At 42.4% G+C, this 20790-nt stretch overlaps 1 protein-coding gene across 1 annotated transcript in view; it reads left to right on the top strand.

The window, feature by feature from the left end:
- Positions 1 to 18476, top strand: part of FNIP1 (folliculin interacting protein 1) — a 118077-nt gene extending 99601 nt beyond the window's left edge. The window contains exon 14 of the mRNA XM_043521422.1: positions 16849 to 18476. Within this exon, the coding sequence (XP_043377357.1) occupies positions 16849 to 16895 (47 nt within the window). The 3' untranslated portion in view covers positions 16896 to 18476. The remainder of the gene's footprint in view (positions 1 to 16848) is intronic.
- The last annotated feature ends 2314 nt before the right edge of the window (positions 18477 to 20790 follow it).

Raw genomic sequence — 20790 nt, 5'->3', positions numbered from 1 at the left:
GACAGTACCAGAGATAATTCATGACCTTTAGGCTACCTAGCAGGAGTTAAAAGCTGATCTCTGGTCAATAATTTTATGACAGGTTTCAGAGTAACAGCCGTGTTAGTCTGTATTCGCAAAAAGAAAAGGAGGACTTGTGGCACCTTACAGACTAACCAATTTATTTGAGCATGAGCTTTCGTGAGCTATAGCTCACTTCATCGGATGCATACTGTGGAAATCGCAGAAGACATTATATAGTCATCACTTTAGATAAGCTATTACCAGCAGGAGAGTGGGGTGGGAGGAGGTATTGTTTCATGGTGTCTGTGTATATAATGTCTTCTGCGATTTCCACAGTATGCATCCGATGAAGTGAGCTGTAGCTCACGAAAGCTCATGCTCAAATAAATTGGTTAGTCTCTAAGGTGCCACAAGTCCTCCTTTTCTTTTTAATAATTTTATGATATTTGTAACAGAAAAACATTTATTGTATGTGCATGTGATGCATTTCACCAAGTTTTTTACCTGCACAATTTCATTTTACAGATGCATTGTGGGAAAGTTTGAAACTTGCTCTGTTTAGAAGCAATTGTATATTAAAGGGTCAAACCCTGCCTGGGCTGGCATAGGAAAGAGAAGAGATGCTTCCTGATGTATTCTCAACAATAGGTATGCTATCAGCCAGGGAAGGATTCCTCATGGAGATGCAGGGTCAGGGAATGGTGTAGGGGTCAGTACTTCTGGATAGTGTTAGCAACTGAATGCAACATGTATACCATTGGGTGGGCTAGATACACCCTACAGCTCAAACCAGACTCCTTTGGGGATATGTTGCCTGGGCCAGCATGTTAGCTGCTAACCTTCCTGTCACCATCTTGAGCACGATGGAAAGATCTTGCCCTGTTGCTCTTGGTGGAGAAGAGATTCCTTATGTCCTATAGTCCCCCACCCTCACTTGTACAACAGAATGGCTCAAGGCAGCACTCACATCTCCCCCCAGACACACACACACACCTGGCCCTTGTTCCTGGATTTTTATTACCAAAGATCTTTGCACAGAAGTGGGATATATTTTGTTTCCAAACCTCTGGCTGCTTATTCCTCATTTGAAGCTGTGAATTTCTCCTGGGTGAAGTTGCAGAGAGGGGATACTGTCTTCAGCTGGGCTCATAAGAAGCAGCAGCAGCAGCCGTAAGACTCAAGCATATTTTTAATGCACCTCCTTAGTAATAATTACAAAGAAGAAAAGGTTCCATAATAATAGTAAACATAAATTAGAAGGTGAATTTATCAGTTAGTTGTGAGACATTAGCAGCTATTTCAGGGTTGCATGAGAATGGCTCTAAGTTTTGCAGAAAGGAAGAACTGTCGAGTGGTTAAGGCTGGGGCTGCAGAGATTCAATTCTCTTGAGTGCCAATGTGACTTTGCGCAAGTTACTCTGGGCCACATTTTCCCAAACCTGGGAACCAAAAGCCCTCTTAAGAACCTGGCCACCTACATTGTCACCTAAATAAGAGCCGAGCACTTCTGAAAACATGATCCAAGTTCCTTAGCTCGCCATCTGGAAAGGGGGTTACCATACCTCACAGGGGCATAGCCAGGAGAACCGTATGAATGTTCATAGCATGCTGCAATATTACACTGATTGGGGTCATATAAGTACCTACCATAGGTTGATTTATAGAAAGCTGCAGAAGCTTCTAGAAACTTCAATTTGGAGAAAACTCTTGGAGCTTTTCTAATGAGATCCTCTCAGTAATGCACTTATGTTCTGAGATCACTGCGTTCTTGCGTTTACATACCCCTTCCTCCTTCTCACCCAATGCAGGGCTGGAACAACAAGCAGGCAGCAGTGGAGGAAGTTCCCTGTACATGCTATCCTTTCCCTATCACAAAACAATTACCTTATATGAACAAAGAGAAGCATGTTACCTCTGAAACCTGACACTGCCCACATCCAGTTCAATGGAACTACACATAGTAAAAAAAAAGTCCAATATCTTCTTATCACTTCCTTCCTCTTTCTCACCTTAAGAATTTCAATTCTTTATCTGCAAAAAAAAAACAACCAAAAACCAAGGAGTACTTGTGGCACCTTAGAGACTAACAAATTTATTTGGGCATAAACTTTCGTGAACTAAAACCACTTCATCAGATGCATGCAGTGGAAAATACAATAGGAAGATATATATACACAGAGAACATGAAAAATGGGTGTTGCCATACCAACTGTAAAGAGACTAATCAATTAAGGTGGGCTATTAACAGCAGCAGAAAAAAAAATTTGTAGTGATAATCAGGATGGACCATTTCCAACAGTTCACAAGAAGGTGTGAGTAACAATAGGGGGGAAATTAGCATGGGGAAATAGTTTTTACTTTGTGTAATGACCCATCCACTCCCAATCTTAATTCAAGCCTAATTTAATGGTGTCCAGTTTGCAAATTAATTCCAATTCTGCAGTTTCTCGTTGGAGTCTGTTTTTGAAGGTTTTTTGCTGGAGAATTGCGACTTTTAGGTCTGAAATTGAGTGACCAGAGAGGTTGAAGTGTTCTCCAACTGGTTTTTGACTGTTATAATTCTTGACATCCAATTTGTGTCCATTTATTCTTTTGCGTAGAGATTGTCCGGTTTGGCCAATGTACAGGGCAGAGGGGCATTGCTGGCACATGATGGCATATATCACATTGGTAGATGTGCAGGTGAACGAGCCTCTGATGGTGTGGCTGATGTGATTAGATCCTATGATGGTGTCACTTGAATACATATGTGGACAGAGTTGGCAACGGGCTTCGTTGCAAGGATAGGTTCCTGGGTTAGTGTTTTTTTTGTGTGGTGGCTGGTGAGTATTTGCTTCAGGTTGAGGGGCTGTCCGTAAGCAAGGACTGGCCTGTCTCCCAAGATCTGTGAGAGTGAGGAATCGTCCTTCAGGATAGGTTGTAGATCCTTGATGATGCACAGATTTTAGTTGGCGGATGAAGGTGACTGCTAGTGGCGTTCTGTTATTTTCTTTGTTGGGCCTATCCTGGAGTAGGTGACTTCTGGGTATTCTTCTGGCTCTGTCTTCTTCTGTTTCTTCACTTCAGCAGGTGGGTATTGTAGTTTTAAGAATACTTGATAGAGATCTTGCAGGTGTTTGTCTCTATCTGAGGGATTGGAGCAAATGCGGTTGTATCGTAGCGCTTGGCTGTAGACAATGGATCGTGTGAAGTGGTCTGGATGAAAGCTGGAGGCATATAGGCATGTATAGCGGTCAGTAGGTTTCCAGTATAGGGTGGTGGTCATGTGACCATCGCTTATTAGCACTGTAGTGTCCAGGAAGTGGATCTCTTATGTGGACTGGTCCAGGCTAAGGTTGATGGTGGGATGGAAATTGTTGAAACCATGGTGGAATTCTACTTACGCTACATTGATGACAACTTCATCATCTGGACCCATGGAAAGAAGCCCTCGAGGAATGCATCCGATGAAGTGGGTTTTAGCCCACGAAAGCTTATGCCCAAATAAATGTGTTAGTCTCTAAGGTGCCACAGGTACGCCTTGTTTTTTTTGCTGATACAGACTGACACAGCTACCGCTCTGAATTCTTTATCCATTGATCTTTGTCCCAAGTTATATTTTAGTGTGGGATTAGTTGCAACCACTAGGGGTCAGACTTTAACAATTACAATACAAGTCAGAGGGTAGCTCCAACTCCTATGCTTATGCTGTTTAATTACTACTTCTGATTACGGAGAGATAATCTGCTATTTCCATCAGATGCTGAATTGTTATAGACACAGTGTTTGACTTTGTCATTTGCGTTAATTTTTTTAGGGAGGTGGGGGTTGTTCTGTGCTTTGTAAACAACAGAAAATAAGGCACTTTCTGTGACCAGCATGTATATTTGGCTGTTCTTTTTTTGTTCTGTTTCTAACCATGTACCCACAATGTTTAATTTGGAACTCACTTTTCTCTTTTGTTAACTCCTTAGCACTAGTTTTGATATTACCAGGAATGTCTGTGGAACAAACTCACTTTTTCCCTCATGAGAAATGCTTAGATAATCAATAACGAATTTCACAGAGCTCTGCTTGGACCAGAGCTTAAATTAAGCTAGAGCTGTCTGGAGCAGAGCTCTGGTAAATATATTCAAACCTGCAGGGCTGAAGCCCTGAACCAGGGCGCCTCCCATGGGGCTGAAGCCCCGATCCCCAAGAAATAATCTGAGAATTTAAGACCTGGCTTGGATCACAAGCTAGTGCACTGATCTGAGGGCTCTGTGATAGTTTGACTCAACTGGCTTGAGACAGAATATACAAAATTCCTAATTTTTTTGCCTTGTACTAGTCAGAGAACCCAAAGAAGTTGATTGATTAATACAAGATAAAGTTGAACAAGTATGTTAAGTGCAATTTATGATGGTTTTTACTGTTAATTGTCTCTCAGATATAATGAATTATATTCACAGCTCTCAGTTACACCTATGCAACCATATTGACATCCTTATGGTTGCACGGTAGATCTGAAAGTGGAAATTGGCCTAGGGTGTTAATAGAAAACAAACTTATTCCCTTACACATCACAGGAAATGAAACTAATATTTTTTTAAGGAAGTGCATGTGGTATGGCTAAGAGGGGTGGAGATGGTCATAGTGTTTTATATTGAGGAAGTTTTGCTTGTTTTTGAAAGAAAAATAATTGTAGTGTTTCTAGTCTTGGTTAATAAGCTGACTATATAGAATGGTTTGGCATTGCTCATGCTAAAAAACAGTTCTATAAACTGTGCAAACTGAGCCTGAGAAGATGGTGCAAGAATCTAACCCATACCCATAAAGGTGACCACTGCAAAGCTCTACATTGTTTTTGTAACTGGGACTCTGGTAGGGACCACTGGAATTTGAGGGAAAGATTTGGACTATGTGGATAGTTTCTTTAATGATATTATTCATATTTAAAGTGTTTGGGGGTGAGAAATATCATTACTTTGAACACTTTAAATAAAAGTGTTTATAAACAGAGGTTTTTGAGGAGGGTACCAAAAGGCTTGAGGATTTTATTTGCTTACTTAAGACACTCTTTACTTGAGAGGATTTAGATTCCTTTTAAAAGCCCACTTTCAGCAATTCTTGTATAATCACCTCAAAATTATAATAATGGAGGGACGGTTATATCTTTTAATAGACTATTAAGTGAACTGAATCCTGAGAAATTAACTACCACATCTTCAAGGAGTAGATTTATTAATAGCAGCTGTAACTAGAAATACTGTATAATGTTGATCACTTGCAAAATGGAAGGAAGAAGTGTTCCTTTGGGCATATATTAACATATGACTGATAAAATGTCAGGGAGACATTCTAGGAGAACAAGATAATTACAGCTGTGCTGCTTATTCTGTGATAATTAATGGTCATGTTCGCTTCTTTCTAAAGCCTCCATTTTCTTAAATGGTTCAAATGGTTTAAATAAAGGTCTTAATCTTTGTCATTTCAAATTTCATTGTCCTGAAACTTGGTACACTGTAAAAGGCATCAGACTAGAAGCAAATTATATTTTCAAAATATAGTTTAGGTATGTTAAGCATTTCTTAAATTATGGGGTAGTGAAAAACAGAACCTTCCCATGGTAACAGACATTTTTGAGAGTTGTAGGCCAAAGCTGTTTCAGCATTAAAGTTGAGGCCCCGATCTTCTGATTATGACTCAATGTAGCTTTAGTGTAGCTACATCAATTTAAACCAGGATCTCTCTCTCCAATTTTAGAGGGAAATAGTCTTGAATGTAAACAAATCCTTTTAAATGTATTATTTAATTTCCACATCCTCACCCTTAGGGATATTCCCAGCACCACCTATGCTTGCATGTCAGGTAGCTACCCACTACTTCTGCTCACACTTTATGCTCAGTTAACCATGTTGCTGCCCCTGGTCTCTTTCTCCTGCAAATGACTGGGTGCCTTTACTCAAGCCACCCCCTATGTTCTAAACATCTTCTCTGACCCTGTGTACCATGAACTTTGCTCTCCTTGTTCAAATTCACCCTCAGACTCATGTCTTCCAGTTACCCTTCCACTGCTGACATCTGTCCCATCCCTCTTTGTATACTTTCTCCTCAAGTTTTTTAATGGATTAGTTTTTTGGACAAGTTTAATGAGGGAAACTTATCTCACTATCTTTCACTGTTGGAATCCTCATCCTTTTGTACCTTTCCCCCCAAGTTCTTTCTCATTATCATCCTTAATTGTGTTATGACAAATTTAGAGTGTGGGTTCCTGAGCAGGGTCTTCTTTAGTAATTGGTCTGTAAAGTATCAAACACATCAGTGGCACTGTATGAATAATAAGGTGAATTTTTCGTCCTAGTGAAAAATGCCAGACTGAGGTATGTCTACACAGTAGCTGAGAGGTGTAATTTCCATCTTGGGTAGATGTATGCACACTACCTCTGCTTGATCTAGCATGCTAAAATTAGCAATGTACACAGACTTGGCTTGGGTTAGCTGCAATCTTGCCCGACCCACTGGGTATGTACTCTGGAGGTTAGGCCCAGCCACTACCCATGCTGCCATGTCCGCACTATTTTTAGGTACTAGCTCAAACACAGCTAGCATGTGTATTTCTACCTTAGGTGGGAATCCCTCTCCCAGGTGCTGTGTAGATGTATCCTGAAAGAACTGTAGACAAAGTCCTCTATTTACAGAATAAGTACAATATAGGCAGTATCAGTGTCAGCTTCCCCGTCCACCCCTAAAAACGTACCCCACACTAGCCACTGACCACTTGCAATCAAGGTGTGAAATTAGTTACATCATTATGGTTCACTTGCTCCGTGGCCACTTCCTGCTCAGATGGCCAACAAGAAGGCCAGCTGGCTTAGTACTTGAAAATCTGAGTATTTGAGTGATGAAAATGTTACATCTTAAACAGAATGTGACTTCAGTGCCCAGAAGTTTTTCCATGGTGTCACCAAAAGTCTCATCTATGCATCTCCTTTACTGGCAGAACTTGCTGTGCTCACCACTTCTTGTTCCCTTCTCTGTCAGTATGGCTCATTTCCTTCCATGGCTTGGCTGGCTCACTGCTGCAGTGAACATAGCTTCGGTCTGCTGCACGCAAGAGGATCTTTTCTCAATGTAGCAAATGACCTTTACCTTCTCCTAGCCAAATCGCAAGGTCTTTTAGTTCCCGTTACTGCCTCTGATGCTTTCAGCTACTCTTCCCCTGCTTCTACCTACCTACCACACTCTCTACCTCCTGGGCTTCCACTGCTCTGTATTTTCTTAGTAGCTCATTATTATCATCTTCTTCTTCTTCTTCTTCTATCCTAGTATCTTCTTCTTATTTTCTGTAGTTTCTTATTATCCTCTGTTACAGGACTCTTAGCATCTTGATCTTTACCCATTTTATGCCCAACCTGCCTTTAGACCATGCCTGGAAAAGTCTTACGGGTAGTCACTACTGGCTTAATGTCTCCGTAACTGGCAATTGAGCAACTGTTTCCACTTCCTTTGTTACCTTCTTGCAAAATGCAGCACAGTCATAATGCCCTCTGGAAGAGAAGGTTCAAGGTCTGGAGCAACAGGTATCGACCCTGCGTTGCATAAGAGAAACTGAAGATTTCCTGGACGGATGTCAGGCTAGGCTTCTACGGGCACATGGTTCTGAAGATTCAGAGCAGGCTGCACATCAGGGACAGAAGGATGGTGAAGAAATTTGGCATCATGTGACCTCCAGAATCAAAAAGGGGAACGTCCATGTACCAGCAGGGCAGATACAGGTAAGTAACCGTTTTCATGTTCTCTCCACAGGTACTAATGCGGAGAGTGGACCAGATGATACGTCTGAGGGAAGGGAGCAGAAGGAGACTCGGCCAATTGGAAGGCATGGGATGCACTGTCCTAGGGTTGGGGGTTCCACGACCACCACTCCCAAGAGAAGGAGGCGGGTGCTGGTGGTCGGGGACTCCCTCCTCAGGGGGACTGAGTCATCTATCTGCCACCCCGACCGGGAAAACCGAGAAGTCTGCTGCTTGCCAGGAGCTAAGATTCGCGATGTGACGGAGAGACAACCGAGACTCATCAAGCCCTCAGATCGCTACTCCTTCCTGCTTCTTCACGTGGGCACCAATGATACTGCCAAGAATGACCTTGAGAGGATCACTGCGGACTACGTGGCTCTGGGAAGAAGGATAAAGGAGTTTGAGGTGCAAGTGGTGTTCTCGTCCATCCTCCCTGTGGAAGGAAAAGGCCTGATTAGAGACCGTCGAATCGTGGAAGTCAACGAATGGCTACGTAGGTGGTGTCAGAGAGAAGGCTTTGGATTCTTTGACCATGGGATGGTGTTTCAAGAAGGAGTGCTAGGCAGAGACGGGCTTCACCTAACGAAGAGAGGGAAGAGCATCTTTGCAAGCAGGCTGGCTAACCTAGTGAGGAGGGCTTTTTAAACTAGGTTCACCGGGGGAAGGAGATCAAAGCCCTAAGGAGTGGGGAAGTGGGATACCAGGAGGAGGCACAGGCAGAAGCGCGTGAGAGGGGAGGGCTCCTGCCTCATACTGAGAAAGAGGGGCGATCAGCAGGTTACCTCAAGTGCCTATATACAAATGCACGAAGCCTGGGAAACAAGCAGGGAGAACTGGAAGTCCTGGCACAGTCAAGGAATTATGATGTGATTGGAATAACAGAGACTTGGTGGGATAACTCACATGACTGGAGTACTGTCATGGATGGGTATAAGCTGTTCAGAAAGGGCAGAAAAGGTGAGGGAGTTGCACTGTATGTAAGAGAGCAGTATGACTGCTCAGAGCTCAAGTATGAAACTGCAGAAAAACCTGAGAGTCTCTGGATTAAGTTTAGAAGTGTGAGCAACAAGGGTGATGTCGTGGTGGGAGTCTACTATAGACCACCGGACCAGGGGAATGAGGTGGATGAGGCTTTCTTCCGGAAACTCGCAGAAGTTACTAGATCGCAGGCCCTGGTTCTCATGGGAGACTTCAATCACCCTGATATCTGCTGGGAGAGCAATACAGTGGTGCACAAGCAATCCAGGAAGTTTTTGGAAAATGTAGGGGACAATTTCCTGGTGCAAGTGCCGGAGGAACCCACTAGGGGCAGAGCTCTTCTTGACCTGCTGCTCACAAACCGGGAAGAATTAGTAGGGGAAGCAAAAGTGGATGGGTACCTGGGAGTCAGTGACCATGAAATGGTTGAGTTCAGGATCCTAACACAAGGAAGAAAGGAGAGCAGCAGAATACAGACCCTGGACTTCAGAAAAGCAGACTTTGACTCCCTCAGGGAACTGATGGGCAAGATACCCTGGGAGAATAACATGAGGGGGAAAGGAGTCCAGGAGAGCTGGCTGGATTTTAAAGAATCCTTATTGAGGTTACAGGGACAAACCATCCCGATGTGTGGAAAGAATAGTAAATATGGCAGGCAACCAGCTTGGCTTAACAGTGAAATCCTTGCTGCTCTTAAATACAAAAAAGAAGCTTACAAGAAGTGGAAGATTGGACAAATGACCAGGGATGAGTATAAAAATATTGCTCGGGCTTGCAGGATTGAAATCAGGAAGGCCAAATCACACTTGGAGTTGCAGCTAGCAAGAGATGTTAAGAGTAACAGGAAGGGTTTCTTCAGGTATGTTAGCAACAAGAAGAAAGTCAAGGAAAGTGTGGGCCCCTTACTGAATGAGGGAGGCAACCTAGTGACAGAGGATGTGGAAAAAGCTAATGTACTCAATGCTTTTTTTGCCTCTGTCTTCACGAACAAGGTCAGCTCCCAGACTACTGGACTGGGCAGCACAGCATGGGGAGAAGGTGACCAGCCCTCTGTGGAGAAAGAAGTGGTTCGGGACTATTTAGAAAAACTGGACGAGCAAAAGTCCATGGGGCTGGATGCGTTGCATCCGAGAGTGCTAAAGGGGTTGGCGGATGTGATTGCAGAGTCATTGGCCATTATCTTTGAAAACTCATGGCGATCGGGGGAGGTCCCAGATGACTGGAAAAAGGCTAATATACTGCCCATCTTTAAAAAAAGGAAGGAGGAGGATCCTGGGAACTACAGGCCAGTCAGCCTCACCTCAGTCCCTGGAAAAATCATGGAGCAGGTCTTCAAGGAATCAATTCTGAAGCACTTAGAGGAGAGGAAAGTGATCAGGAACAGTCAGCATGGATTCACCAAGGGCAAGTCATGTCTGACTAATCTAATTGCCTTCTATGACGAGATAACGGGCTCTGTGGATGAAGGGAAAGCAGTGGACTTGTTCCTTGACTTTAGCAAAGCCATTGACACGGTCTCCCACAGTATTCTTGCCAGCAAGTTAAAGTAGTATGGGCTGGATGAATGGACTATAAGGTGGATAGAAAGCTGGCTAGATTGTCGGGCTCAACAGGTAGTGATCAATGGCTCCATGTCTAGTTGGCAGCCGGTATCAAGTGGAGTGCCCCAGGGGTTGGTCCTGGGGCCGGTTTTGTTCAATATCTTCATAAATGATCTGGACGATGGTGTGGATTACACTCTCAGTAAGTTTGCAGATGACATTAAACTGGGAGGAGTGGTAGATACGCTGGAGGGTAGGGATAGGATACAGAGGGACCTAGACAAATTGGAGGATTGGGCCAAAAGAAATCTGATGAGGTTCAACAAGGACAAGTGCAGAGTCCTGCACTTAGGACGGAAGAATCCAATGCACTGCTACAGACTAGGGACCAAATGGCTCGGCAGCAGTTCTGCAGAAAAGGACCTAGGGGTTACAGTGGACGAGAAGCTGGATATGAGTCAATAGTGTGCCCTTGTTGCCAAGAAGGCCAATGGCATTTTGGGATGTATAAGTAGGGGCATTGCCAGCAGATCGAGGGACGTGATTGTTCCCCTCTATTCGACATTGGTGAGGCCTCATCTGGAGTACTGTGTCCAGTTTTGGGCCCCACACTACAAGAAGGATGTGGAAAAATTGGAAAGAGTCCAGCGGAGGGCAACAAAAAGGATTAGGGGCCTGGAACACATGACTTATGAGGAGAGGCTGAGGGAACTGGGGATGTTTAGTCTTCAGAAGAGAAGAATGAGGGGGGATTTGATAGCTGCTTTCAACTACCTGAAAGGGGGTTCCAAAGAGGATTGCTCTAGACTGTTCTCAGTGGTAGCAGATGACAGAACAACGAGTAATGGTCTCAAGTTGCAGTGGGGGAGATTTAGGTTGGATATTAGGAAAAACTTTTTCACTAGGAGGGTGGTGAAACACTGGAATGCGTTACCTAGGGAGGTGGTGGAATGTCCTTCCTTAGAAGTTTTTAAGGTCAGGCTTGACAAAGCCCTGGCTGGGATCATTTAGTCAGGGATCGGTCTTGCTTTGAGCAGGGGGTTGGACTAGATGACCTCCTGAGGTCCCTTCCAACCCTGATATTCTATGATTCTAAGACAGACTCAATTAGTAGTCCACAAAATAGCACCGTATTGCTCAGATTCAAACTTACTATATAAAAAAAGTTTTTATTGCAAAGGCAATTTTAGAGTGGAAGACCAAAGAAATGAAAGGCAATTGCTTAAATTCAATGCAGATTTCCCTGAAAAGAATCTGCCCGCTAGCCCAATCTTAAAGAAATATTAGTTACTCCGAGTTTGAAAAACTCCGATTTTCAGACGTGTGTTTAGTAACATCACTGCCTGCTTCTCTGTCCAGCATACTCTCTGACTGCTCAGAGTATTAGTAATGGCATCAGGGGGGGTAAGATAATTATACGCCAATTCATGCATGATATCCGAATACAAAATTACAGTGGTCGTGATGCTGCCCCCGGTGCAGTCAGAGGAAACTTTCTGGTATAAAATTTAAACTGACATTTATAAAAGTTGTTTCCCCTTGTTAATACTGTTATTGGCTTCAGAGTATCTGTGGAATTAAGTTTATTTCCTTCAGACCAGACAGGGTCCTTACATAACTTTCAGTGGACTCCCTCTTTTTAATTGAACTAGTAAATACCTTCCCAGACATGCTTCCATTAATGTGTAAATAGAGAGTTCACACTGGATTCTTGAGTTTTGGGGAGTCCAAACTCTGCAGCTCTTGAAACACCTCTCAAATTGAAATGAAGAGTCCTTTGACTCAGTATCAAAACTGTTGTCCAGGTTGATAGATCTATTTGTGTTTAATATTTAAATTCAGAAGCATGAGATTTCACAGCCTCATAATAGAAAACATCAGAAAAACAAAGAGCTACTAATTCTGCCTTAAGCAGGAGCAATTTTTTTACATCTAGGGATATAATTGGATACTCTAAGTGCCAGCTGGTTTTGCTCAGTGGTGCACTGAACAGAGTCTTTGATAGTTTGCAACAGATTATGATTCATAGAGTCATATGACCTCCTCCTAGCTTCTGTTTTGCTGGTATTTCCACTGCTCTTTACTTTTGCTGATAAATTACACTAATAGAAATTGTTACTGCACTCTGTATACACTGCTTCCTTTCATTCAAGAGAGAAAGCCATATAGCACAGTGCTCCTTTTTACAGCAGAAATGGGCTGGATATTAGAATGCAAAATACAACCCCATGATCACCTCCCTGAAAAGTAAAGTACAGAGTAACACCCCTCCCGCCCCCAACTCCACTACTTAATGTTAGTCATAGCATCTCCTCCTGTGCAAAAATCCACTAGCGGAGTGTTTTTCCTGCAACATGGATCATAAAGGTAAGGGCAGGGTTTGCCATCCTCCAGGAAATGGCCATAGGATCCACCCCAAATCTGGTGGAGCCACAGGAAGCCAGAGTCATCCGTCTGGAGGTTCTAAGTCTATGCACTGGCTTTGGGATCCATTGTTCCCCTAATCCCAGCTCTCTAGCAGCATGACTCCATGAGAGCCATTCTGTCAAGGTCTCCTCCTGGTCCAACTTCCCCCAGCTCCCGCAGAAGGGCAAGGGAGTCCCAGGCTATATTCTTATTTCTGACTAATGCCTGTGGGGCAGAGAAGAGAGGATGACCATCTCCTAGCCTGGACAGTACCAACTCTACACCTCCGCCCCCCTATCCCCCCAATCCAGCACTCTGTAGAGGGCTTTATGACCTCAGAATTGGGGCTGAAATTCTCAGGGACACGATCTGGCCCATTGCTTTTACACCTACTGTGATGTGAAATTACTGTACAGCTTTAACAAGGCCACGAGATATAATAGTGGGAAGGGAAAAATCTCAAAATGGAAGAAAAGTCAGTTGTAGATTTTTTTACAGTTAAAAATAAACATGATTTTGCATGCTGAAAGGAGACTTGCTCTGTTCTACTGGCATCATGTGAGCAGTGTGTTTCTGCACATGGAGACTAGAACATTTGGACCGAGATTTTAATAGTTTAATTGTGCTGCCTGTTATTTTCATATCCATGTGTTCATGCCTGGGTGGGGTAATTAAGTATCTCATTACTTCTTGAATCCCAGTAAAAGCTGGAGTACAGATAATAGAGAATAACAAGGATTCATGTCACCAAGAGAAGATGGACAAATTTAGTGGATCCTACTTAAGACCCCAAGATTGCTTCAGTTTTCAGGTATCCAACTTGAGACGGCTAGGGCTTGAGTTTTTGAAGAAGCGGAGTGCTGACAATCCAATTAAAGTTAATGGGACCTGTGTGTACTCAGCACCTTTGAAAATCAAATCCAGAGTCAGTGTCCAAGTCTAACACTCCAAATCAGAGTCTGCTTTTCAAAATTTTGGCCTACATGACTTTCCCAAGACCATAAAGCGAATTGGGAGTTCCTGGCTCTCAGCTCTGTACTCAGTCTACGAAATCATTTTACTTGTTTGTCTAATTAAGCAATGCATATCCTGCTTATATATCTACATACATATATAAATATGGATATATATATATATGATGTAACAGAAGCAGGAACATTGCAGCAGCTCCACTAGTTACTAGAACTGACCCTCTTAGCTTCTGCATAGAGAATTTCACTTTTGCTTTCTCCCCCATTCTGCCAGGTGGTTATTTGAGTTTTAATTTTTCTTTGGGGGGGGGGGGGTGTGCGGGGGGGGAAGGGAGGGAGGCCTGAGGAAAGGAGTGAGCAAAGGGACTACTACAGTTCCCCCAAAGTAGCAAAAAATATCCTGCAGCAGCACTGAGGGTCCCTTGATTATTCCCTCCAGTCTGGCCTATACTGGCATATATTTCCATTACTAAAGAGAAAAGAAGATGGGAATATTTTTAAATTGCAAAATTTCTGTACTCTTATCAGATACCATAAGAGTTACTACTGGTACAAGATATCATTTAACACCACTCCCTGCTCCAAACTATCATTTAAAAGCATATGGCAACTTTGCTCCTTGTTCAAATGTTTTGCTAGTACTTTGTATTATTTCACAAATAAAAAGTAAAAAAGATAATCCTTTGCATGAGAGAAATGTTATGTCAGCGGTTGGTTATTCATTCGCAGGAAGGTGGTTTATTATGGTTATTCTGATTGGTTTTTCTTCTTGTCATGCATAGAGGGTTATTCCAATCACATCACTTTGGTTCTGTTGGAGCTACTGGAAAAGAGCTCTTGATTTTTGGACAGAATTCTGTTTTAACTGACTCATCTGTGAGGAAGTTCAGCAGATGGTGTACCCAGTTCTTTTGACAGATTAACAGTATCAGCTGAAGGGCTATCTATGTATAGATGTCCTGGCTAACCACAATGGTGGTAATAGGTAGCAACGTGTTTGGCTTCTTGCCTTTCCAAATAATCATTCAATTAACACTGCACCCTCTCTCCTGAGCAGCTATATGATAACAGGTACTATTCACAAAAGTTGGGATACTTATAAAATCATCTCATAATTTGGTACCACTGGGAATTGCTCTTCTTAAGGGAGGCCCATGAGTAACTAGAAGGGATGTTGCAGCTTACAGTTGGGGATGTGTTTGGTTTTTGGCTACTGAATTATAAGTGATGAGCAGTGTTACCTGTGGAAAGGGAATGCTATTTTTTAATATTCACATTTATCCATGCCAAATCCTCTCTCTTTCTTTCATGATGGTTATAAGAACAAAAGTAAAGGGTGTCCAGTGAACAATTCAAGAAAATATTCCTGCTAGATCTTAATGACAAAGGCAAGGCAAACAATGTAGTCAATAGAACACAGAATGTTTCTTGTCAATACTCCCCCCACCAACCAGAAAGTGGGCTTCTTTATTCTGTTGATGGGTACCCTCAGATATCTAAACAGACCCACATGCTTTTTTTGTCAAAGTACTCAGGGAGCAATAAAATATCATAGACTTTGTATAATAAACGAGGAAAATGGCACAAGAATTTTAAAGTAATGAGCTTTATTATGAACCCATTTCAAACAAAAGAAACAAAACTGCTTAATTATTGTACGCATACCTCTGCTTAGGACAGCAGTTCTTTCATTGTCTTTCGGCTTTGAGGATGGCAGCTGATTATATTTTAGATAGTGTTTTATAGCTACTGTCAAAGCACTTGTCAGTTCCTGCTCTGTCTCCTACACTAGTTAGAATTCTGTATACTGAAATGTGCTTGGAGGCAAACAAGGTGATTCAGGGAACTGGTTAACTACTAAATTCACCTTTTCAAATTTGATACAATTTGGCAGTTGGATGGCAGGTTGGTGACCTTAGTCTAGTACTTAAAGGGCAGATGCTTAGATCTCCAATATAATTACAGTTGGTATGCCAGTTGAGTGATTCATCAGAATACAATACTTTACAGAGTTGGTCTCTTCAGGTTGGGCTGGAAGGAAAATAGTTTGTGTGTGGGGAAGAAAAGGGGGGTTGGCGGTGGGAAAGCACTACCACTGTACATAAATAAAGGACTGCAATTTCCACAGCCCTCACACTGGCACCTTTCAAATGTGCTGTGTTCCTGGATAGTCACTATTTTGTTAGGAATGCCAGTAAGTGAATCTAGTCATCCAGTGTTTGCTTTAGTAAATCATTTCTAACTTTTTTTTGGATCGGAAGTGAAAATGCTTGTAGAATAAGGAGAAAATCAACCACATGATTTAATAGGTGCATAGAAGGTTAGAAATAGGAAGTATTAACCACAACCATGTTTTTCATAAATTCCATCTATCCCCATAGATGCCTTTCCCATGGATGTGTCAAACTTCTTGCACTGTAAATAGCTATGTTTCTTTCTGTCAAACTGTAAGACATATGACTTGCTTAATCATTCCATGCCAAAGATATTTCGTTCGTTCTTTTTCAGTGAGCAGCTGCAACTTGTCATCCTTGTCTCCTTGCATGTTAATGTGGTCTCAAGGCCCTTCAGTCTTAGTATTTATTGTATTCACAGTACATTCACACTAGCAGTCACCACATTAGAGAAAGTTAAGGATATGAGACAGGGAACATAAAAAGCAAGGAACATCACAATTTAAGATAAAGCATGAATTCTCCTTATGTACCCCATATTTAAAACACTGCTAGGTCTTATGTTTTTTCAGTTTGGTGTTGTAGCAGATTACAACTAAACTGTTGTTCTTCAGCTTTCATGCTGATCTCTGTAATTGTTGAGACGTAAATGGCTTCCTAGTCTTACACTTCCGGCAAAATCTGTGTGTGGAACAGTGTGTTATTTTTAAACTGCTTAAAAAAGGGAAAGCTTTTTTAGTTTTAAATGTTTTATGTTACAATAGAAAGATGGCTAATAGTCTCGTTCATTTTAATTCTTGAATTCTATATTTGATACTGTACTTTGCATTGAAACTCAAGTAAAAGATGTCTGTAAACAAAATGGTTAGGTAACACCCAAATCTGCCTATACAAGGATGGATACTACTGCATGAATTTCTTTGTTTATATCACTTTGTTATAATCTATTTCCTTAGTGTAACTTGGTTTGTGATCTTATTTCAGTGTGTTTTTATTTTGAAATTATCTCATCACTTAGGCCTGAATCCTGCAGTGAGCTGCATGTATGTGGACTCCCACATCTAGATACAACCTCATTGACTACAATGGTGCTGAATGTGGATACCGAGATCTGTCTCCACAAAGCTCATTGCAAGATCAGGGGCTTTTTATGGTCTGCAGACTAAAGATAAATCAATTATAAAGTTTAAGCTGAATATAGCATACTGGCATCTGGGTGACATAGGTTTGATTTCCAGTCTCTGGCTTCTCTGACTAAAAGAGCTGGGAGCACAACTGAGATGGTGAATTTAGCCCCAGAGGGGATAAACATTAGGGCAGTTTGGAAATATTACTGGTGGAATTTGCAAGTCTCAAAATCGATTGGAGCTTTTCACAGAGTTTTTATTTTATGGAAAGAATGGTGAAATTTTACAGTTTCTGGAACAACTTTAGTTTCAAATTTTTATTCATACAAAAATTAATTTTCACATCCAAATATGACAAAAAGTGGATTTGATACAAAAACCAACTGATGTGACATTTCATAAAAAGGCTAAACTTTGGAGAGGCAAAATCGCATGAAAATGCAAAAGCTATTGTGATTGCTCTACACCTACAGTTCAGACATTCCCACTAAAAAGTAAACAATGCATCCAACGCATGAACGTATGTTAAAACTGTATTTAAAGCAACTCCTCCCTTTGGGTCTCCCAAAACACTTTGTTATTTAGGTCAGGTCTATACTACACACTTACTTTGGTATAACTATGTTGCTCGGGGTTTGAAAAATCCACACCCCTGAGCGACAGTTATATTGACCTTAACATCCTGTGTAGACAGCGCTACGTTGGCAGAAGAGCTTCTCCCGCAGGCATAGCTACCGCCTCTTGCAGAGCTGGAGTTATTAAGCCAACAGAAGAGCTTTCTCAGATCAGCTTAGAGTATCTTCACCAGAAGCACTACAGTGGCGCAACTGTGCAAGTTTGTAGTGCAGACCTGCCCTTTGATTGTAAATTGTTGGGGGCAGAGAACATATAGATACTTGGATTTTGAAGAGTGTTGAGCACACTGTTCATGCTTAACCAAAAACGATCACTTGAATTAACCTCTCAAGGGAATTTTTAAAGTTAAACCATCACAAAAACAATGTTCTCAGCTTACCGAGCCATAATATACTTGTGCATTTGGGAAACCGAGGAACCAGATTGCCAGGCTGCAGTAAAAATTTCCAGGCAACAAGAAATGTACACAAATGTACGAAACTGATTGCAATTTGTATGCAACTGATATATATACAGAAAAGGATATGTTCTCTTAGTTATTCAGTTTCCACGGACCATATATATTTATTTCTAGTTGGGAGGAACCTGTCTTCCACACTGAAAGAATTTGCAGTATGTGCATGGTGTTGAAAGGCATGAGATTAGAGGCTGGCTTTGCAAGAGTCTGTGGAAACTGAACAACTGAAAGAACATATCCTTTTCTGTCAGAAGCTGTTTTAGCAGGACAAGGGGGAACAGGAGGCATCTCTTCATGCATTAACTTATCTTTGTAGATTCAGAGGTTAAAGACTGAAAATCTTACCTTAGAGCAGAACCCATTCAAGAAAAATACCTGTGATGGTGATTTCAGGATAAAAAGATGACATATTATGCTTTGTTTTGTTTCTTTTGGGATGAATGCAAATTCTAATGATGTGCAGTAAACACTTATGCTTTAAAATGAAGTTTCCCTTCTTCATTATTAATAAACTTGCTAATTGACTACATACTTTAAAACCAGCCCCAGCATTACTCATATGAAAGCTTCTTCCACCTGTGTAGCTTTTACTGTGTAGAGACATGTACCTTATACCAGTAACTAGATGAAATCATGCCACTCACTTCTCCTGTGCCGAAAATTCTCAAGATTTTTTGTAAAGTGAATTTGATGGCTAAAATAGCCACTGAGATAACTGCAGCAGGTGTAACCTGTGTTGTAACCAAAATCAGGTATTTTGTGAGTTAGAAAAATCTTGTTTAACAGGTGAGATGAGATATACAAACTAAAATACAGGCTTTCATTCCTAATGAATATTATCTACTAATCCTAGTTACTCTAGGTTGGCTCTTCTGGTTTTAATAAAATACAATATCTTAAGACTGCGTGAAAGGGCAAGGAGCACTTATTCTACTCATTTTAATTCCTATGTTGATTATATGTTCCTGGGATATTATGATTACTACTAAGTCACACAGCTAGAATAGGGGGTAACAATAACCAGGATTTTAATTTCAAATACAAGATGCAAATGAAAGATTTTATGGGTACAGGGCTCAATTCCACTTTATTCTAACACTTACACATTTCTAGTCACCAGTAAGGAAGGAAAGGGAAGATTAGAAAACAGGGGCTAAACATGGTTTATATGGCTGCAAGGCCGTGTCCTCAAATGTAGTAAATTGGGCCTGGTCAGTATGTGGACAGGAGTCCTCCAAGTGACACCTGATGTATGAAACTATTAGTGAGTTGAGAGAGCCTGCTTTTTTCCTTCTTGGTGGTAGGAGCAACAAGGACAAATGCAAAGTACTCCACTTAGGAAGGAACAATCAGCTGGGAAATGACTGCCTAGGAAGGAGTACTACGGAAAGGAATCTGTGGGTCATAGTGGACCACAAGCTAAATATGAGTCAACAGTGTATATAACTGTTGCAAAAAACCCGATCATCATTCTGGGATGTATTAGGAGTGTTGTAAACAAGCTATGACAAGTAATTCTTCTGCTCTACTCTGTGCTGATTAGGCCTCAACTGGAGTAACTTGTATTCAGTTCTGGGTGTGACATTTCAGGAAAGATGTAGACAAAATGGGGAAAGTTCAGAGAAGAGTGGTGGGGCTCTGGCCGGCTCGGGGCTCATCAGCCGCAGGGTGGTGGTGTTTCGGGGCTATGGTCGCAGGGGGAAAAGGAGGTGGGCAGAGTCAGGGCAGCCTCCATCTTCCGCTCATGGAGGGAAGATTGAAAAAATTAGGTTTGTTTAGTCCGGAAAAGAGAAGACTGAGAGGGGCCATAATTTTTAAGTACATAAATGGTTGTTACAAGGAGGAGGAAGAAAAATTATTAAAGCAATGGGCTAAAACTGCAGCAAGGGCAGTTTAGGTTGGACATTAGGAAAAATTTCCTGTCAGGGTGGTTAAGCACTGGAATAAATTGCCTTGGGAGGTTGTGAAATCTCTGTCACTGGGAATTTTTAAGAGCAGGACAGACGAACACCTGACAGGGATGGTCTAGATAATACTTAGTCCTGCCACGAGTGCAGGGGGCTGGGCTAGATGAACCTGTGAGGTCCCTTCCAGCTCTATGATTCTAGGATGTGCTAAGAGAGATATAAAACCAGCCTTGTTGCTTGTGAAAAATCCTCTAGCACTTTTGAGCGATGGGGGTGCTTTAGTCTGAGGCCGCCGCCCGCATCCCCATTGAGTAGCGGTGTTCCCGGTTTTCCCTTGCAGCATCCATTCAACACAATATTCTCCACGGCCCATCCTCACCTATTCTCACGCCCCGTTACTCCCTAGCGGCAGCTGCAATTCAAGGGCGGGCTGAACAGATTTCGGTGTGCTTAGTCCGGGATCCCTGATTTGGGGGGGGGGGGGGGGGGGGGGGGGACGAGGTCTGCAATGTAACAGTAGGTCACTGACAAACGAGGCGGAGCGGCAGCGGGCAACACCCTCAGGGCTGCGGCCACCGCCGACAACCCAGGGGTTCTTATCCAGTCTCGCTGTGTGCGGCGCTTTTCTCACCGCCCGGAGCCAGGGGACTCAGAAACCCGCCCCCGCTCCCACCGGTGCAGCCTTGAGGGGGCCCCCAGCAGCCTCACGGTCCTCTTCGGCTACAGCGAAAAACCACAGCCCGGCCCTTCGCCCTTTCCGCGCAGACGCGTAGCCGTTCCAACTGCGCATGCGCGCGCATATCCCCCCCACCCGACCATAAACCCTCGCGATG

The sequence above is a fragment of the Chelonia mydas genome, chromosome 8 (assembly GCF_015237465.2).
Source record: "Chelonia mydas isolate rCheMyd1 chromosome 8, rCheMyd1.pri.v2, whole genome shotgun sequence".
Classification (NCBI taxonomy): Eukaryota; Metazoa; Chordata; order Testudines; family Cheloniidae; genus Chelonia; species Chelonia mydas.
This window is presented reverse-complemented; position numbering and strand designations above follow the sequence as displayed.